The sequence below is a fragment of the Anser brachyrhynchus genome (genome assembly GCF_964034855.1).
Source record: "Anser brachyrhynchus genome assembly, chromosome: 24".
NCBI lineage: Eukaryota > Metazoa > Chordata > Aves > Anseriformes > Anatidae > Anser > Anser brachyrhynchus.
The window spans coordinates 3,065,629-3,083,459 of NC_137717.1; the positions used below are offsets into that span (position 1 = coordinate 3,065,629).

At 46.0% G+C, this 17,831-nt stretch overlaps 3 protein-coding genes across 10 annotated transcripts; 1 reads left to right on the forward strand and 2 right to left on the reverse strand.

Moving 5' to 3' along the window:
• Nucleotides 1-334: 334 nt before the first annotated feature.
• Nucleotides 335-7,668, reverse strand: MEAF6 (MYST/Esa1 associated factor 6). Of its 6 annotated transcripts, none has more exons than XR_013941860.1 (8): nt 7,501-7,668; nt 7,234-7,349; nt 7,058-7,145; nt 6,625-6,670; nt 5,575-5,764; nt 2,302-2,359; nt 1,635-1,668; nt 335-1,160 (listed from the first exon to the last, which is right to left on the reverse strand). XR_013941860.1 is itself a non-coding variant. In XM_080567424.1 (7 exons), the coding sequence occupies exons 1-7, from the start codon at nt 7,594-7,596 to the stop codon at nt 1,152-1,154; spliced, it is 579 nt and encodes a 192-aa protein (XP_080423550.1). In that variant the 5' UTR covers nt 7,597-7,668; the 3' UTR covers nt 335-1,151. The 6 variants fall into 6 exon arrangements, 4 of the variants coding, with proteins under 4 accessions (XP_080423550.1, XP_080423551.1, XP_080423552.1 ...); XR_013941861.1 differs by lacking the exon at nt 335-1,160 and adding an exon at nt 3,854-3,993 and having other exon boundaries at nt 1,653-1,668; XM_080567424.1 differs by lacking the exon at nt 2,302-2,359.
• Nucleotides 7,669-9,790: 2,122 nt separating this feature from the next.
• On the reverse strand, nt 9,791-13,635 carry SNIP1 (Smad nuclear interacting protein 1). The gene is made up of 4 exons (XM_080567403.1): nt 13,216-13,635; nt 13,034-13,130; nt 12,089-12,678; nt 9,791-11,419 (listed from the first exon to the last, which is right to left on the reverse strand). The coding sequence occupies exons 1-4, from the start codon at nt 13,512-13,514 to the stop codon at nt 11,155-11,157; spliced, it is 1,251 nt and encodes a 416-aa protein (XP_080423529.1). The 5' UTR covers nt 13,515-13,635; the 3' UTR covers nt 9,791-11,154.
• Nucleotides 13,618-17,455, forward strand: DNALI1 (dynein axonemal light intermediate chain 1). 3 transcript variants are annotated; one of them, XM_080567419.1, is made up of 6 exons: nt 13,618-13,754; nt 13,838-13,977; nt 14,073-14,242; nt 15,058-15,236; nt 15,549-15,713; nt 17,104-17,455. In XM_080567419.1, exons 1-6 carry the CDS (start codon nt 13,674-13,676, stop codon nt 17,137-17,139), a joined length of 771 nt encoding a protein of 256 aa, XP_080423545.1. In that variant the 5' UTR covers nt 13,618-13,673; the 3' UTR covers nt 17,140-17,455. The 3 variants fall into 3 exon arrangements, with proteins under 3 accessions (XP_080423545.1, XP_080423547.1, XP_080423546.1); XM_080567421.1 differs by having other exon boundaries at nt 15,549-15,590; XM_080567420.1 differs by having other exon boundaries at nt 15,094-15,236.
• Nucleotides 17,456-17,831: the final 376 nt, after the last annotated feature.

Consider the following 17,831-nt stretch of genomic DNA (forward strand, 5'->3'; position numbering starts at 1 on the left):
ACATTCATCCCTCCGTGTATTTTTCCAGTGGCAATTAAAACTGCTCATCCCTTATCTGTGGGCATTCTTCCAATAGCAGCAAGAACTGACTTACACCCAAGTCCTACCTTGAAGCAGGATTAGTTGAACACCGTCGGAGATTAGTGCCTGGCAATCCTTTCAAGTATTCAGTGTTATGTCTACCGCAGGAAAGAAAGCACAAGGGATACCTCCAGAGGGTCATGAGACAAGGAACAGCTACTATGTGAAAATGGAAGAACTCCAGCAAAGGCCTCACGATCAGATGGAGAATAAAAAGCACTAGGAGTCAAAATTTTGACTGAACAGAACATGAGAAGAGAGACAAATGTAACTTTTATTGTTTATGTACAAATGACAGAAGTTTGTATTAAAAAGAGAATCCACCCAACCTCAAAGATAGCAAACAGCAAGTTGGCTTTGAGCTCCTGCCTTCCCTGCATCTAAAAGCAGTGTGTAAACTTCAGGGGATGGTGTTCAAAACAAAAGTTAGAGAAAATGGTTAGCCACCTTGTTCTCTGCTTGCGTAAGAATCAAACTGAGATGTTCCACAAAATGAAGTACCTTCTCTACATGGATTAAAACAAACAAACCAAAAGCCAATTTATTAACTACACACTTTGGTTGAAAACAAAACAAAAACAACCAAAAAAACCTCCCAGCTACAACCAAAAAAACAAAACAAAATATAAACAACAAAAAAAAACACATGAAGTTAAGTATCAGTAACAAAAAGTAACCTAAGTCTTACAACATGGATGGGACAAACTGAATCATACCCCAACTCCAGCAGAAAAGAAAATGCCTCTCCATGGTTTTACAGATGACAGGGGTGGCAGCAGCAAGATCAGCCAATTGTAGGAAGTTCCCAACTGAGCTGGAAGCACAGAATAGTCAGGAATTCAAGACTACTACTACTACACCTTTGTCTTCCTGTAAGTCAGGTGATTTAAAAATGATGCAAAGTACATGGTCCAAGACTTTCTCCCCCAATCTGAGTTCTTTAGAGTGAACCACTCCCTTCTGCATACACTTGGCCAGAGAGCTGCCATCGTGCTCATTCAGTTGACTGGCATTTTTCTTGGTGGGGATTCATGTAGACCTAAATCCCAGAGGCTTCATCACTGATGAGTCTAGTAGTCCTGCAGAGAAAGGAAAAGACGGGCACATTAAGACCCTTCTACTTCCAACTCTGCTTGCAGAGCTGGGATTCTTAGTTTCCTCTCATTTCTACATACCATTAGCTGAAGGCAAAACAGAAAAGAGATTTATTTTTTCTTGTAGCTGAACATTTAAAAGAAAGGACCCTTCAAAACCTTAGTTCAAGAACGCATCGACCAAACCCAGGTGCTTTTAATATTGCACTTCATGACAAGACAGAAGGACGCAAACCAGCTGTTTTCATAAGAGGTGCATGTGACTTAATTCTGACCTAGCTTCATAACAAGCCTGCCTGGACTTATTTACTGTTAAATCCACAAGACAACGATTACTTCATAATAAGAAAAACAACATCCTAAATTACAGCAGAAGGAGGCTTTTTACGATTAGGGATCAGTCAGCCACTCAAGTCTATGGATGAGCAATGAAAACAATGACAGAGCACTGATACTTACGGCTCTTGGCTTTTTGTTTAACTTGAGATCAATCCTGTGGTTGGAAAGATAAGAGAAATGTCCATTTCAATACATTAAACAAACTCTAGAGTTCAAAGAACCAGCTACTGCATATGGCACAGGCTACAACAAAGACTATTTGGTTAATTCAATCCACATTCTCAATTCGGCTGAGCCAAATCACTGTCCCAATATTACTGGACAAAAGAGCAGCAAAGAGAGGGAGAGTGGATTCTTTATTCTTTGCCAAAATGCATAATCCGTTCCATTCAAAAAAAGAGTTAATAAAGGTTCATAATAAAAAGTCACAGGGAAGTTACGCAGCATAAAGAAATAAGGTTAAATACGCATGCTCTATGTTAATTTGTTAGATGTGTAACTATGCCATAGGTAATTATTCAGACATAGTGGTAATGGTTATTTACTTTGAATAGAGATAGGAGTTTAAGATGACAGGAATTACACGAGTCAAAGGTACTGAGTTTATTACATTTTCCAGAAAGAAATATCCAAGTCTACACTAAACTCCTTAAGAAGCAAAGCCAGAAGAATCAGTTTTTAAACTAAGTTTTAAAGTTAAAAAGTTTATCTATTTAAAAATGAAATAGAGAGGTAAAGAAGAGTGAAGTTAATTTAATTTTGCTGAAGTTATTAAATAAAATGTTACCTCCATCACGCTTTTCTGTTTTTAAAAAAAACTTCCCAGCCTAACCTAATATACATACCTACAATTAAACAGATAAACTATGGGTTAGAAAGGTCTCAAAAGGCACATTGGTGTCTACACACTAACAACACAGCACAAGTACTAATTCAAGTCAAACTTACTCAAAGTCATAATCAAACATGCCAGACGGGCTGAGGGGCAGCATTTGAAAGGAAGAAAGCAATAGAAATTAATATACTAATGAATTAAATAAATTAGTTGATTAGCCACCCTAGCGAGATTACTAAAAAAAAATAAAGAAAAAAATAAAGCCAGTGTTCAAATGCCATAAAGTTCTTAAGATATCTTAAACAGAATTGGGCACAAAAAGCACTCCAGATTTGACAATCCAGAGTCCCCCTCCCCAATTGGATTTTTGGGAAAAAGAGGTGTTAAAACAGAGGCAGAGTAGTTTTAAGGAGGGAATATTAAGTGCTGGAAAAGGAAACTATCAGGTACTTAAGAGTGCGTGCTAGCTCACAGGCAAAGAAAAAAACTGATTTGCTTGCAAAAACAAATGGGTGGTCAGAAAGCAGTGGCTTTGTCTAGATTACTAAGCAAAGCAAAGCTTGTTCAGGCAGAGAGGTGGCAACAACCATAAAATTATGTGTCCAACTATGCATTCATATGTTCTCAAAATGCACACACACACACACACATCCTCTTACACTCACTTCCTTTAGAGAGCTAAAAAGATAACACGGTGAATTGGCCGAATCTAATTACAGTTTGGTTACATTCCCACCCCTTGTCTCAGCATTCACCCTGACACCGCAGCACTATCTCTAAAAGCAGTTCTGTCCCAGAGCTAATAGCTGTGTTGGTCAGAGAGGACTCATCATCAACTCATCTGTAACTCAGAAGCTTCTCAGCATCAAATTTCTAAGAGGTTGCAGTATTGTTTTCTCCTGAAACACTTTGTAGCCAGGAAAATTGCTGAATGCAGAAAATAATCATCTTGGCCTTTTTGTGGTCTGAGGGAAGAGAGGACAGCTTCAACAAAAACACTTCCATCTGATTCCCTCTTTTAACTGTTAGAAATTTAACCGCCTATTCACGGGAGTTCTGCCCAATCTGAATCCAGCTTTCCCTACTGCTCTTGATGGCAATTAAATTACAAAAACCTAAGCTTTGCAAGTGGAGTCAGTGCACCTCCAGGGTGTCTGTTCCCAGCACCTGCCAATTCTTCAGGAACAGGTGAGCAGAACTCAAATGTATGCTGGCAAATGAAAGAGCTTCTGAACAAGATCTGCCATAAAAAGGTTGGGACTGGTTTTTGTTTTGTTAAAACCTAGATATACTTGAAAATTGTTTGGTCTCTTCTGCTGAAATTTAGGGGATAGTCATTAACAGCAATCACAAGTTTAACAGAGTTTGTGCTACAGACAAACTGAATTATCTTCATTATCTGGCCATGCTAAGCATCACAGAATAGTCAATTACTAATTGCAAAAACCCTTCTGTAATTTAGATGTGACTGATGTATCTCTTAGGATGATAAGAAGTGCCATACCAGATCAGACCAGGGCTCCTCATGTCCAATATTCTGTCTCCGACAGTAGCCAGTACGAGCTGCTTCAGTGGAAGGAATGCAGAAGAAACCCCAAAGCAACACAACCTTTCAGTAGGGCAGTTTCTTCCTAACTCTTGGCACTAAAGTTTGGGTTATGTAATGGAGCAAAAGAATTTATATTATTTACGGCATTTGTACTGGACCCCACTGTATCTGCAGCGGATTGGTTTGTTGTCCATATAAGTGCAGAATATAATCATAAAATTTGTTTGAAATAGCAATTTTCTTATGCTGTACTTCAGTTCTACAGGTTGTTTCTCTGAACTGGTTTATAAACGTAGTTTCTTGTGTTACTGCTGACCTTCGTTCCAATTATCTACAGGCAAAAAAAAGACCTCTGAACTGCTTTTGATTCCTAGATCATAAGGAACCAAAGAGGACATCCAATACTCGAGGATGTTTGCCTGATTCAGACTGCTGTAGGAGGAGAATCCTGATCTAAGAATTAAAGACATGCTAATGACTCAAAACCTAATGAAGAAGTAGTTAAACAGTATTCAAGCACTACACCTACCTCCATATCTCGCAGACCAACCTTCCCCCAGCAATCCTTGGGAATCTTTACCACTTTTCTTTAAAACATTTCTCTTGCAATTGTACGGGAAGGTCCCTCAAAGAGGGAAATCCATCCACACACAATGCGAGCAAGCTCAAAGGTAGCAACACTTAATATCTTAAAAACTCCTTTACTTAATTATTTAAAGCTTCTTTGCTTCTAATAATCTTTAGGTATCAGTTCCAGCAATCATTTCTAGAGAAGTGTAGCTCTGCAGTTATGTCTCTGTCTCTTTCTTTCCAAAACCATGGATTTCCACAGACTTTCTCCCCCAAGGGCACAGCACTATTGCACTCCACAGAAATCCTTGGGCTATACCAAGGGGGTTCTGAGGCACGGTAAGAAGCAGGGTATGTTGGCCCTGGGAGAGCATCACTATAAAGCAGTTAGATTATTTCTGATTTCTGAGCCATCAGCCTATGCTGCATCATGCCTTAAGGGCCAGAACCGGTCATCTAAATTCAATCATGCAGAGTTCAGGAAATGTGTTTCGCATGAATTTCAGGCCAGTTTAGTAACACTCTGAAGTTAAAAAAGGTTGAGAAAGCAACTCGTGCATGTCATAATCAAAAACTCTCAGCTTGGAACATGACAACTGGAAAGGTTTGGAGTGGAAATTGTAGCAAAGATACTCAAGTGTCCACAACCCCCAAAACATTTTGTTGTTTTTTCCATCCTCCTTCTCCAAAGAAAGCACTGACATTCCTATCTTCCTCGGTTCTAGAGAAATCAAGAAGCACACACAGGAAGCCACAATGTAATCTTCCTCTACTGGAGGGAAGAAAGCTTTACTCTCCTTGACAGAGAAGAGAATTGATAAGGCCTTGTCAAAAGCAGAGCTGTACCAGAGCTGCAATTAGTACCCTGTGCTGACTGCTTGTGTAGCTACCTCAGCATGTTCTCCTCTGTGACACAATGGGTGCAATGGGATCCTGATGAATACTACATGGTGCACACAACTTAAAAACAAGTGGAATTACCAAAACAAATGACCCAAGCTGTTCATTATTCTAACAAGTTACTAGTTCCTTTCACATAGTAAAGTCTATTCAACAACAGCTAGCCATTCACCAGGCATTCCTAGAAGGCTGCTGGTATCACTAACCTGTGTCGATTTTTGTTCTTCCGTTTTTTGTGGCTGCTATGGTGGCTCCCAGAAGTGGAAGAAGCAGCTTTCTGGGGTTTCACCCCCTGCACGGATCCATCCAGCTCTTCAGCATCTTCCTGGCTGGGCTCATTCTCCTGATTGTGAAAGTCTGGAGAAGTGTCACTCTCTGTCCCACTGCCTGGCTCCCCTAGAGTGGGACAAACACAGAAGAGCCCAGTGGTTACCTCCCCACAGCTCACATCCCAGGCTGCTCCTGTGCAGCCCCGCGCAGAAGTCAAACACCTGGCAACAATACATAAGGCAGCAGAGGTATACTGAGCTTTAGACCAGGAGATAAATAAGAGAACCTGAAAAATCGTTCTGAAGTACAACAAGCTACCTAGCCAGTGACTGAAGCGTGCTAGAATTGCATCTGATTTGCTATTAATTACATAAATATTAAAAAAAAAAAAATCAAACTAATCGTAAGTGGCAAATATCCTCAAAAAATTAGGGGAAGAAGTATGAAAATTAAAATTTCTAGTACCAAGCACTGGAAATGCAGCACTGCTTCTTCATCAGCACGTAACACATAAGTTACAGTGGCAGCAAGACTAACTCAGGAGGAAAGGTCTAAACATTGAGAGCTCACAAGTAGTTTCCGAAAGTGGAGCTCCCAGCTCCTCCTAAAATCACTTGCAACTGACTGAAAGACACATACAGAAACGGATTGCTTCAGTTCTTCTAGCCTTTTTCTCCAAAGAGCACCAAATCCATATAAATATATTTTATGCACAGCAAGCTCTTACAAAACATAAAAGTTCACGCAACAAATTGGGCTCAACTTTACTCCTGTTTCTTACAGTGTCACTGTTGAATTTACTTGAATCTGAGCGCTCAGGAGCTGGCCTGAGCAGATCAGCGTCAGACCCCTAAAGGGGAGAGCTCCAGGGGGGCAGTGAGGAGGGCAGGAATCCAGAGAAGAACCAAAGACAAAGCTCAGTTGCAGTGAGAACCTGAGCGCTTTCCAATTCTGCCAGTTCAGAGAGAAATGAAGAGGTGACTTACGCTTCTCAATGAGCTGGTCTTGAACTCCAGCTAATGCACTGACCGCCTAGAAAATTGAAAGGGACGTTAATGACAGCAGTAACTCACTCTCCACTTTTCACACGCTCAAAAAGCGCGGCAAACTGCCTCACAGAGCAAGACACATCAGGTCTTTGCCTCAGAGAACTTGCAACCAAGCACCAGCACGGCACAGCAGGAAGGAGTTAGGAGCAAAAAGAAGATGAGAACGGCAACAACAAGTGCACAGCATGGGTGCTTGTTGGCTGTGGTTACCCTTCACCTCTCCAGGCGCTAGGAAAAGAGTTTCTGAAAGAGACTGCAAGGTGGGAATGAAGATGCTTGGGACGGGGAGGTAGGGAAGGTAGAGGATATTATACAGAAAGGTGGTCCCGCAGCGGTGACCACCGCGGGACCCGCCAGGACCGACACTCACCGCCGCCGAGGTGACCGAGGACTTGCTGAAGAGCCTCTCGGCCTCCTTGAACTTGCGGTTCCTCCGGTCGTTTTTGCTGTTGGAGTTCCTAAAAACGGAGAAAACCAGCATCGCGGGGGGGGCCCGGCGGGGCGGGCCGGGGCCGGGGCCGGGGCAGGGGCCGGGCCGAGACTCACTTCTGGTTGGTGAGGTAGCGGTCCCAGCCGCGGATGATGTTGCCGTACATCTGCGTGTCCTCCAGGTAGCTGCCCTCGAAGGCGTAGATCTGCCGCTCCAGGTTGGCCAGCGTCTCCTGCCGGGCACAGCGCGGGGCATGGAGCGGGACCGGCCCCCGCGGCCTAGGCCCCGCCGCCCGCCTCCAGCCCCGCGGCCTAGGCCCGGCCCGGCCCTGCCCGGCGCCCCCCGGTCCCCTCCCGGCCCGGGAGCCGTCCCCGCCGCCTCACCGCCAGCTCCTGCTTGCGCTTCACCAGCTCGGCCAGCTCCCGCCGGGTGTCGGGGATCTGCGGGGGGCCGCCGGCCTTGGCGTGCAGCGCGGCCATGGCGGCCTGAGGCGGGCGGGCGGCGGCGGGGACGGAGGCTGCGGTGCCCGGTGGTGCCGCCGGGGGCAGCGCTGAGCCCGGCCGAGGCCACGGATCCGCCCCGGTTCCCGCTCCCGTCCCGGCCCCGGGTCCGCCCCCGGTGCCGGCTTCGGTCCCCGCCCGCTGCTCCCGACGGGAAAAAGCGGGGCCGGGTCCCCCCGGTGCGACCCCGCCGGGATGGGGGTCCCCGCCCCGCCCCGCGGGTTATATTCGGGGTTTTCGTTTAAAAGAGGCTTCGTGAGGGTTTCGTGAGGGTTTGCTGCATGCAAATGTGCGGGAAGGGTGTCTGCACTGTGCCCCGTGCTGCAGGGATGGGGTAGGGACAGGCAGGTGAAAGCCCCTGACTGAGGGGTTTTCCCCATTACTAAGGGAAAAACAATAATCAGATAATACAAACGTCTGTACAGAGCAGCTTGAACGGCCTCCAGGGAGTTCTCAAAGGTTTGGTGCCACTCAGTGCGAATGTACAATGCTCGACCCGATTCTTTGACTGCAGCAGCAGCTGCTCGTTTGAAACCACAGATGAGCATTCATCGGTAGATGCAGGCAAACACCCTGGTCAGGCTGAGCCGAGTTCACAGAAGAAGGGCGTGGAGAAAGCACAGAAGTGATCCTGAACTTTCCTGCTCAGCCCACAGAGACCCCCAGCCAGCGTGCCCATGCCTCAGCTGTATAACATCCCTCAGCAATCTTCAGCGTGCACTTCTGTGTAAACATGCTCAGAACTCAGGTATCTTCAGAACATAAGGAAACTTTACACTGAAAATAAGGCAATAAAATATGAGACCTGGCATTCAAATGCTGCACCATTTGTAAAAGAGGGTTACTTTTGTGTCCATCACCACTTGGTACATTGCAGCTCCTTGAATCCCATCATTCTGGAGGAAAACAGGCTGCTTATAAGACCAATTAGTAAAAATGGTACAGCAGAAATCAAGAGCATGGATGTGCTATTATAACATATTCAGGTTTGCAAAGATTAATTTGCAAAATAGATGCAGTAAATTGTAGAGTATTGGGGGATTTCACTCGTCTCTTTTTGTGTTTCCAGCCCAAGGACTAAACAGGACTTGAGCCTGAAACCAGCCGAGGCCATTTCCTAGCAAGGTGTGAAAGGGTCACAAGTGGCAACCCAGCAGGGTCATGTAAAAAAACTGAACCAATCTGAAAAAGTAAAAAAGTTTAATTTAAGCAAGACAATATCATCTCTCTTCTCTGTCTCAGCTGTAAGGATTCCATCTTCGTGACTTCCCTTTGTGAAGAAATAACCCCAAGTAGATCGTTTCAACATGTTCTAGGAGTAGCTGAGCATACTTTGCACACATTTTCATCTAATTTGAACTTTTTAGCTGGGTTCAAGTCTCTAGTAAACTATGCTAGTTTATTTAAATGCTCTGAAATAAGTGTGACTTGATGGGCTGGCTTGCCCTTGCGTGCTACTGATATCCCTGGCTTAAACCCCAGCTGTTTCCTAGCATGAGCCTGTCTGCATCCAAGGGCAAGCAGCCCTGACACAGCACTAAGCTACCTGCTGCACACTCAGCTCAGAAAGGTCTGAGCAAAGGAAAGCGCTACAAGCCCTTACCGTCCCCCAACCTCACAGCATCTGCAGCACACAAACCATGCAAACTTTTCTTTTTCAAACTTCTTTCACGTTCTTAACACGGAAATGAATACTTTGATAGCATGGGACGAAAGACACACAGGTACCAGACTGCAATTGCTGTGGGTGCTGCAGGGTCAAAGTCAGAGGTGCCGGGGAAGTGGCAATCGGTGGTAGTGTGCCCACGGTGCACACAGTCCGACAGAGCAAACACACACACCGTGGTTCTTCAGGGTATTGACCTGGGACCTGTAACTGAGGCAGCTGCAACCTTACCAGTCCTGAGGTAACGTGGCACCATCTATTGAGTCCTGCTTTTACTAAAAGACAATGCTTAAGTAACAAAAAAGTTGCATGAGTTACAACAGGGTGATATTAGTTAATTCTACACTTTCCAACTGCTGAACCACTTTGTTGAACGTCACAGCTGTGGTAATTTATACCTTCAGCATCTCTCTCACCTTTCCAGGCTTGTCAAAACACGTAATGCACCTATTTCAAGGAATATAAAGGAAGAGAGGGACACTAGAAAAATCTTATAACTAAAAAGAATTAGGGCTAAATTTACAAATTCTTTATTTAAAAACCCCTAGAGTATATATAAAGGAGATCCTCCTAGTCAAAACTCATTCTGCCTACTGCTTGAAAACCTACACCAATGCCCCATATTTACACCATCAATGCTCTAGCCTGTGTATACAGTATGCAGCCCCTGCATACACCAAGTATATACACAGCACGTAGGAGTAGCATGTGTGACCACAGAACAAACATCCAGGCAAATTAGGAAACAGTGTGGAAAACATTACATTTCTCACATCGTAAAGCAAACCATGGGAAGTCGACATCCAAAAATATGCAAGATGCAAGTACTTGCAGTAAGTAGAATTGGTTCTTCTCTTCCTAAAGTATTGTTTTCATTTACAGGGGGGGGTAGAAGAATATTTTAAACAAATGGCGGTTTAACTTTTTATATATATAAAAAAAAACTTAAATAGTGCAAACTGGTTAAAACGTGCCACCACAGAACAGGTACTATATGTAATACAAACAAAACCAAGAAGTTACTCGCGGGGCAGCGGTGCTGTCGGAGATACAGGCCCTACCTTCAGAACTAGATATTCAACACCCAGTAATAGTTTCAGCATCCTCTGCTGCAACACACGCTGGGCATACACCGACTTGGGCCTCAGCCCTCCCAAATCAAGTTACTGTAACCTAAAATTCTAGGAAGCGCTTCCTTCAGTTTCCATTTACCTTATAATTTCCAGGTAGTAGTCTGGTAAAATGCCCATGGCTGAAAGTTATCGTAATGCAATCTAACTACCCAAAACATACAGATACAAGGGGGGCTTTGCAACACTTCCGCCTTTTTAGTAGGAAGGCTGGTAAATTGTCCTGTCTAGAACTAACCTGGCAAGAAATTTGGCAAACTCTACCAAACGAGACACGTTACAAAGGGTATCGGGTCACCTTCTAACTAAGATTTCAGTTAAGTAGCATTTCCAAAGGGTTATGACAAAACAGGTAATAAAAATAGTTTTAAATAGGCTCGCTGTGTTTTACATCATTTTCTAAAAGAGAAGTCTTTTAACGTTTGCTGAATATTTCCAGCATCACAACATTCACATCCAGGTGCTCTTTTTGCTTGTCAGGGAAAAAACAAACAAACAAACAAACCAAAAAAAAACAAAAAAAGAAAACACAAAGCTGGATTTCCTGATACGCAGAACTATCAAAGATGAATAATCAGCGAAGTCCCCCAAAATAAAGCATGACAACTGATCAGCAACAGAAGGACTTTAAGGCAGTAAGAGGCATCAGTGCTTTGATGCTCCCATGTTTACATCCCAATGTATGTTCTCTTGGAAAAGTTTCTCTCCCCTGCTCCCGCCCCCCAGTTTCCTCCTCATCTGTTAACTGTCAGACTCTTCCTCCTTCTCCTCCTCCTCATCATCGTCCTTTGCGTTGGCCTCAGATTTATCTGAAGATTCATGGAGGAGGACGTACTCCCTGCTGCTGAACCCGAACTTCAGCACATCCTTCTCTTTCAGTTCATAGTAACGCTGAGGTTCAATCCGCTGGTTGTTGAGGAAAGTGCCGTTGCCAGAGCCGAGGTCAATGATGTACGGCCTGACCCTCCGGCCGACCGTACCGTCGGCACGAGTGTACTCCACAAGCCTAGCGAGACAAAAAAACACCATTCCAGTCAAGGCAGCGAAACAGAAAATTTCCCTACTCCACACGCAGATGGATTTTGGATCACATCGGCCCCAGTGCAGTTAGGTGTTAACTGTACTTCAGAGATCTGAACAAGCAAAATGTGAGAAGTGAGAGACGGGATGAGAACGGGAAAATCCCCGAAACATTCCGACAGCCATCACCTCCCGTAACTTACTGTGATCTACGGCAGTAATTCCTAACACACAACAGATGGCTCTTCCTTAAGAGAGCAGCTCTGTCTTCCAAAGCACGCAACCCCTGCTGCTTCAAAAGGAGCTCAGCAGTCTTTGCTGTGAAAACCCAAATGCAAACCTCTCCTTGAAACGCTTTTACTGCCAATTACACCTGCTACTTGTTCCAGCTCAGACGTACGCGCAGTTCTGCGTTTAACCCTGCTGGGTTGTTTGTCTTAGTAAAAGGCTGCTTGTGGTTAAATGAGAGGAATTGCAAATAGTTTTGATTACTGCTAGGATGATGTGCAGCAGTCATAAAAAAAAAAAACAACTTACTACAAACACATACTTGTAAACCATGCGTAGCTACTTATTTTTTTTCCCCATTTATTTTATTTTTCACAAATTACTGAATAACCCCGTTCCACCAGCAGGCAGGCAGAGGAATACCTACCGGTACTGGAACACAGCGTGCTGCTTTGAGCAGGAGGGGTGGTCGATGGGAATATCCGCAATCCTGCGGTGCCTGCCCAGGAGGTAAGCGCTCTGCCTGTGAATGTACATGACCGGGAGGAACTCGTCGTTTTTAAAAGGGTAGAGGCGCCACCGCTTCTTCGGAATCCGAGCCTCGGGGGGCTCGCTGTACTTGATCACAACCCCTCGGAAGGTGTTGGTGTCCTCCAGAAGAGCCCCAGACAGTTCAAAGCTTGGTTTTTCTTTCTTTACAGCAGCTTTATCTTTTGGTTTGTTATCAGACTGCCCGAGTTCGGGATTCTGGTCAACGCCGCTCCCTTCGTTGTTTTGCCGGTGCTCTCGCCTTCTCTCGTTATAAAACTCTCTCTCCGCTTGCTGCTCACGCATGTTCTGAGCATCCCTCTCTCGCTCGTGGCCTCGACCTCCAGGCTTTTCACTGGGATTTTTCCTTCTGTCTGCGTGATCTCTGTGTCTGTCTCTGTCACCGCTTCTGTCTCGCCTGTGTTCCTGCTCCGATGGGTATTTCTGCTTTCGCTCCTCGTTTCCTCTACGAGGATGTTCGTCTCGCTCCTGTAAGGAAGAACCGCTTAGGGTGAGGTATTTACAATTAGAACAAAGACACAGGAAATCTACTTCGGCAAAGGTGACCGAGGCTGGGCTCACGGGCAGGCAGGAACACCGAGCTACTTACAGCAACACCCGAAGCGTGGAGTGGTGAGACGTTACCCTATGAGACTCTTTTAATTCCCAAGGCATTTTACAAGGATTTGAGGAAGAAAACTGCCGGGCCAGAGGCTGGTTTCCGGACCTCCCCCAGCCGAGCCTCTCAGAAGCCGCAGGAGGAGCCCCACTACGAGCCCCGCGAGCCGAGCCGAGCCGCGGGCAGCGCACAGGACCGTGCCCGTCCGTTAACGCCTCCCTTTACCTGCTTCACCTTCACCGCGCCGTGGTGCGGGCTGCGGCTCCGCCTGCTGCGCGGGGACCTGCTCCGGCGGCCGGCCCGGCTCCGCCGCTTGGGCGACCTTTAAGGCAAGGAGAGGAGGAGCAGTGAGAGGCGGGAACCGGGCCGGGCACAGCGCCGGGCCCACAGCCACCGCCCGGGCCTACCTGCTGCTGCCCCCGCGGCCTCCCCGCCGCTCGTCGGCCGGCGGCGACTGGCTGCCCCCCCGCGCCGAGCGGGAAGCCGAGCGCCGCGGGCTGCGCTTCTCGACCTTCACCACCACCTCCCCGCCCCGCCGCCGCTGCTGCTGCTCGGCCCGGTGTTGCCGCTGCTCGCCCCGCCGCCGCTGCTCCGCCGCCTCCTCCATGGCCGCCGCTGCCGGCCGCCACCGCCGGAAGTGGGCGCCGCTTCCGGCCCTGCCCCGGAGTGCTTCCGCCGGGGCGTCCGGTTGCTCCGCGCGGCGCATGCGCTTTAGGGAAAAGCGAGGGGCGGAGTCTCCATAGCAACAACGGCGCCAACAGGGCGGTAGCGCTGTCGCCGTAGCAACAGCGCCACCCCTCCCATAGCAACAGCGCCGCCTCCATAGCAACAAGGGCGCCGCCGCCACGGCAAGAAGGGCGCCGCCATGATCCCGCCGCCGGACTCGCTGCTGCGCTACGAGCCGCCGGTGCTGGTCAGCCGCCGCGCCCAGAAGCGCTCCCCGGAGGTGAGCGGGGCCCGGGGGCACGGCCGGGGCCTGCCCGAGGCCTGTCCCGGCCCCACGTTGCTCTCTCCCGCACCCCCCTGCAGGCCCGCCCGCTGAAGGGGACCCCGCAGCCGCCGTCGCAGCCCGGCCCCGTCCCGCAGCCCCGGCCCCGGCCCGCTGCCGCCGCGGCCGCCGCCGAGTGCAGGCAGCCCCAGGAGCTGCTGAACGCCATCCTGCCGCCGCGGTGAGACCCTGGGGGGGGGGAGCCGCCGAGAGGGCCCAGGTGGGCCTCCCGGCGGTCCCCATCCATCACCGCCCTCCCGGTGCTTTTGGGTGCAGGGAGTGGGAGGAGGACAAGAAGCTGTGGGTGCAGCAGGTGTCCAGCGTGCCCAGCACCCGCCTGGACGTCGTGCACCTCCAGGAGCAGCTGGACCTGAGGCTGCAGCAGCGGCAAGCGCGGGAGACCGGCATCTGCCCCGTGCGCAGGGAGCTCTACTCGCAGTGCTTCGGTCAGTACCAGCGGTCACAAAAACACCGCTCCTCTGCCTCAGCCCTTGTCCGCCTCACTGCTGCTCTTTCCACGTTTCGCACAGCCTTGAACCCCACAAGAAGGGATACAAGGCCAGGGTTGCCTTTCCAGCAGCCACACTACACCTGCCTTCCCTGCCCCCATCAGTGGCCTGCAGCTCAGACTGTGTGACTGTAACACTTACCTACCCACGCTGAGAGCTGTTAGATATGTAGCATTTTAAGTGTCCCATTATCCACAAAGCTGCCACAAAAATGACATGTTGTGACAGTAATCTTATGTATATGTAAAAGATACAAAGTAACTTAATCTTGGTTTAGTTGTTCATCACCCAAATAGTTAATTTAAACTAACCTAAAACACAGCTTAACTCTTAATTACTCTTATATCCTCTGCAAAAGTGTTAAATTCCCTTACTTCTCTGATCTTCCCAAATGCAAGAGACTGCTGTTTGAGCAGAATTCTTCTGCAGGCTCTTGCCTCTTCTGACAACTGCATAAAATCATTAGAAGTTTTAAGGGTTTTGCTGTTATGCTTTCCCTGGGACAGAAACACTGTTGTTACCAGAGTTTCTATACAGCACACTGCTGCATGTTAATGGATTTATTTGATAGCACTTCATGCTGTAGTTGTAAAGTAACAAAACCAAAATTACGACCATCTCCCGTAAACCAATGTTGCTCTCGTAGTGCAAAGAACAGGTAAAAACCAAGAACTTCTAGACCCTGTGCATCTCCAGCATTCCCAGATAAATGTCAGGAAGTTACTCAATATTTTTGTACCTTTTCTTTAAAGATGAATTGATCCGTGAAATTACAATTAACTGTGCAGAGCGAGGACTATTGCTGCTTCGAGTCAGGGATGAAATCCAAATGACAATTGCTGCTTACCAGACGCTGTATGAGAGCAGCACTGCGTTCGGCATGCGGAAGGTGCTGCAAGCTGAGCAAGGCAAACAAGACATGGAAAAGAGAGTAAGTCGGTCTGTTAAACCAATAATAGTTTTCTACATGTGATATGGCATAAGAATTAGTTTTACATAAAAATCAATTATTTCTGCTTCCACTGGGTGGCAGTAAAGATCATCAAAATAACTGTCTTGCTGCTTCCCTAAGGCCTAATTGCATTTCATAAGCTATTATACCTGTAGCGCTTTAAAGACTGTACAACATGGTATAAAATTGAGAAATCAAAAGAAAATTGACTGTTAACAAACAAAAACTTGAAAAAAACGTAAACAAAAAACTTAAAAAACAAAACTTGAGAGATCTGTACTATTTTCTAAGATTGCAGAGCTAGAAGAGGAAAAGCGGGAGCTGGAAAGACAGGTGAGCGAACAGAAAGCTAAATGTGAGGCTATTGAAAAGCGTGAAAACGAAAGGCGGCAGATAGAGGAAAAGAAACACACTGAAGAGGTTCAGTTCCTGAAGCGAACGAATCAACAGCTGAAGGTTAGCACAGAAATGCAATTCTAAATAGCAATGGTAAACTTTGGCATTTTTAATTAGAAAGATGAAAAACTAACTTTCTCCTTCCCGTTTATAGTAGTTACATTTATGATGCGCTTGTATTAATGTCCCACTTTCTTTAAATTCTCGAGGAAGTGGGAAGATAGCAAGGATTTATTGTACTTGTGCCTTCTTAATGGAACTATTTGGCAGCAGAGTTGAAGTGTGGTGGCAGCGCCATCACATTTTCTTGGAACTTCCTATCTCCATCTAAGATAACAGAGCTATAGACAATGCAAAAGAAAACCTAGGAAGGGCAAGCACATATTGCTGACTGGATTTCTAGGCCTCTAAATGTCTGTTACGTCACATCTGAAGTGTAGCTACTATATTATAAGTAAAAGCACTCTTCTGTTCACTTCTTGCTTGCTAACAGGCTCTCATGGAAAACACTGAAGCAATTTGTCCTATGGTGATTTGACTGGATCACTGAAATTGTTTTGGATCTGACAGGAGTAATTTTGTGCATGCTACTTTAATGAAAGGAGAGGTTCTGTTAATTACTTTGCTTTTGGAAGGAATCATAAACAACTGTAAACTTCTCTGGCTAGAGCTAAAATACTTCCTTTACACCCAGCTGCTTTCCTTATCTCCACTATTCCTAGTTTTCCTTTCTAAACCATTAACATCCTCAGGCCATCTTGAAGTATTTTAGGGCACGACATAGAGTAACTGTTAGAGCAAATGCGTGCTGCCACCGGACCCATGTTTCTTCCTTTAAGTACAAGTATTTTAACAGCTGTGTATATACCACCGTTGTAGTTTATTTTTATGGCAGCTCTAGGAAGAGGACAACCTAGGAGTCCTGGAAGCTTCACACACTACACGCTCCCCAAGCACGGGTAGCACTCTGATCAATCTCTTTAACTGGGCGTCAAGTTGTCTCAGCAACTGAAAAACTTGCTGTTCCCAGCTACTTTTGTCCCAGAGTCAGTTTGTGTTCCAAACCCTAGAGAGCCAAATATTTAATTTAGCTAACATAGTCCAGCCTGAAATCAGAGAATTCAGACCACTGTTTCAACAGCTTTTATTTAATTTCCTCTTCAATGCTTTACATTATAAAATGAGCCTTTCATTGTATGGAACCAAGGCCAGCTCTTTTCTTCTCAGAATGCAAAAAGTGTGTATGCCAAGAATGAAAAGCTAATTTATAAAACATGTAGTAAGGAATGGAATAGCTAGGGAAAAACCCTGGCCTGTTTCTCTTGAAGTATTGCAGCATCCCTCAGCTCCTCGCTTTGAATATCTAACAGACAATTTATCACTTTTCATCAACGTGGGTTTATTTTTTAGATTGAATCTAATTTGACTTACTGTCTCATTTGTTTTTCAGGCTCAACTTGAAAGCATCATTGCACCGAATAAGTAGATTTTTTTTTGGTGCCCTCCAGGCAGTGCTCAAAAGAGCTGTCAGAGCAAGAAGTTTGCAATTAGTGACAAAGATCTGTCTTCAAAAAAACAATACTGAATTTTCACTTACCGGTAACTGAAGGCGGTGTAATTGTATTATTTGTCCCTTTTTCTCTTGAAGAGTTGAAATTCAAAAGCTCCACTAGTTACTGTACGCTCTTTCAGTGCCATCTCAGCATGTAGCTCCTTGAATAGTGAACATGTCTGAGACTTGTTTGTTGGTAATATGCTAATGACCTTCAAAGCAATAAACTAATAAATGCTTTTACAAACAAGCATCTCTGTGATGTCATCATTCTGAAAACGTAGAAAATTTTGAAATCATATATGAAGTGTCTACAACTACTCTGTCACATTCATTATTAATCAATTTTTAGATATCTCCTGGTGTTTTGGTGGGTAGTTCCCTGAGTATGTGTAAGTTGGTGTTAACTGTACATCAAAATCCCTTTTCAGAAGTGGTGTAACCTAGGACGAACAATACCCAAGCTTTCCAAATGCTTATTTCTAATGAAACAAAGAGGTACAATGCCGTTCTAAGCACCACTACTCAGTGAAAGCAAACGAAAACTGGAGTTGAGGTACCTGTATAACTCGTTGGTTATATATAGTAAGCAGACATAGGAAAAACTTCACTGTAGTCATTTGAAC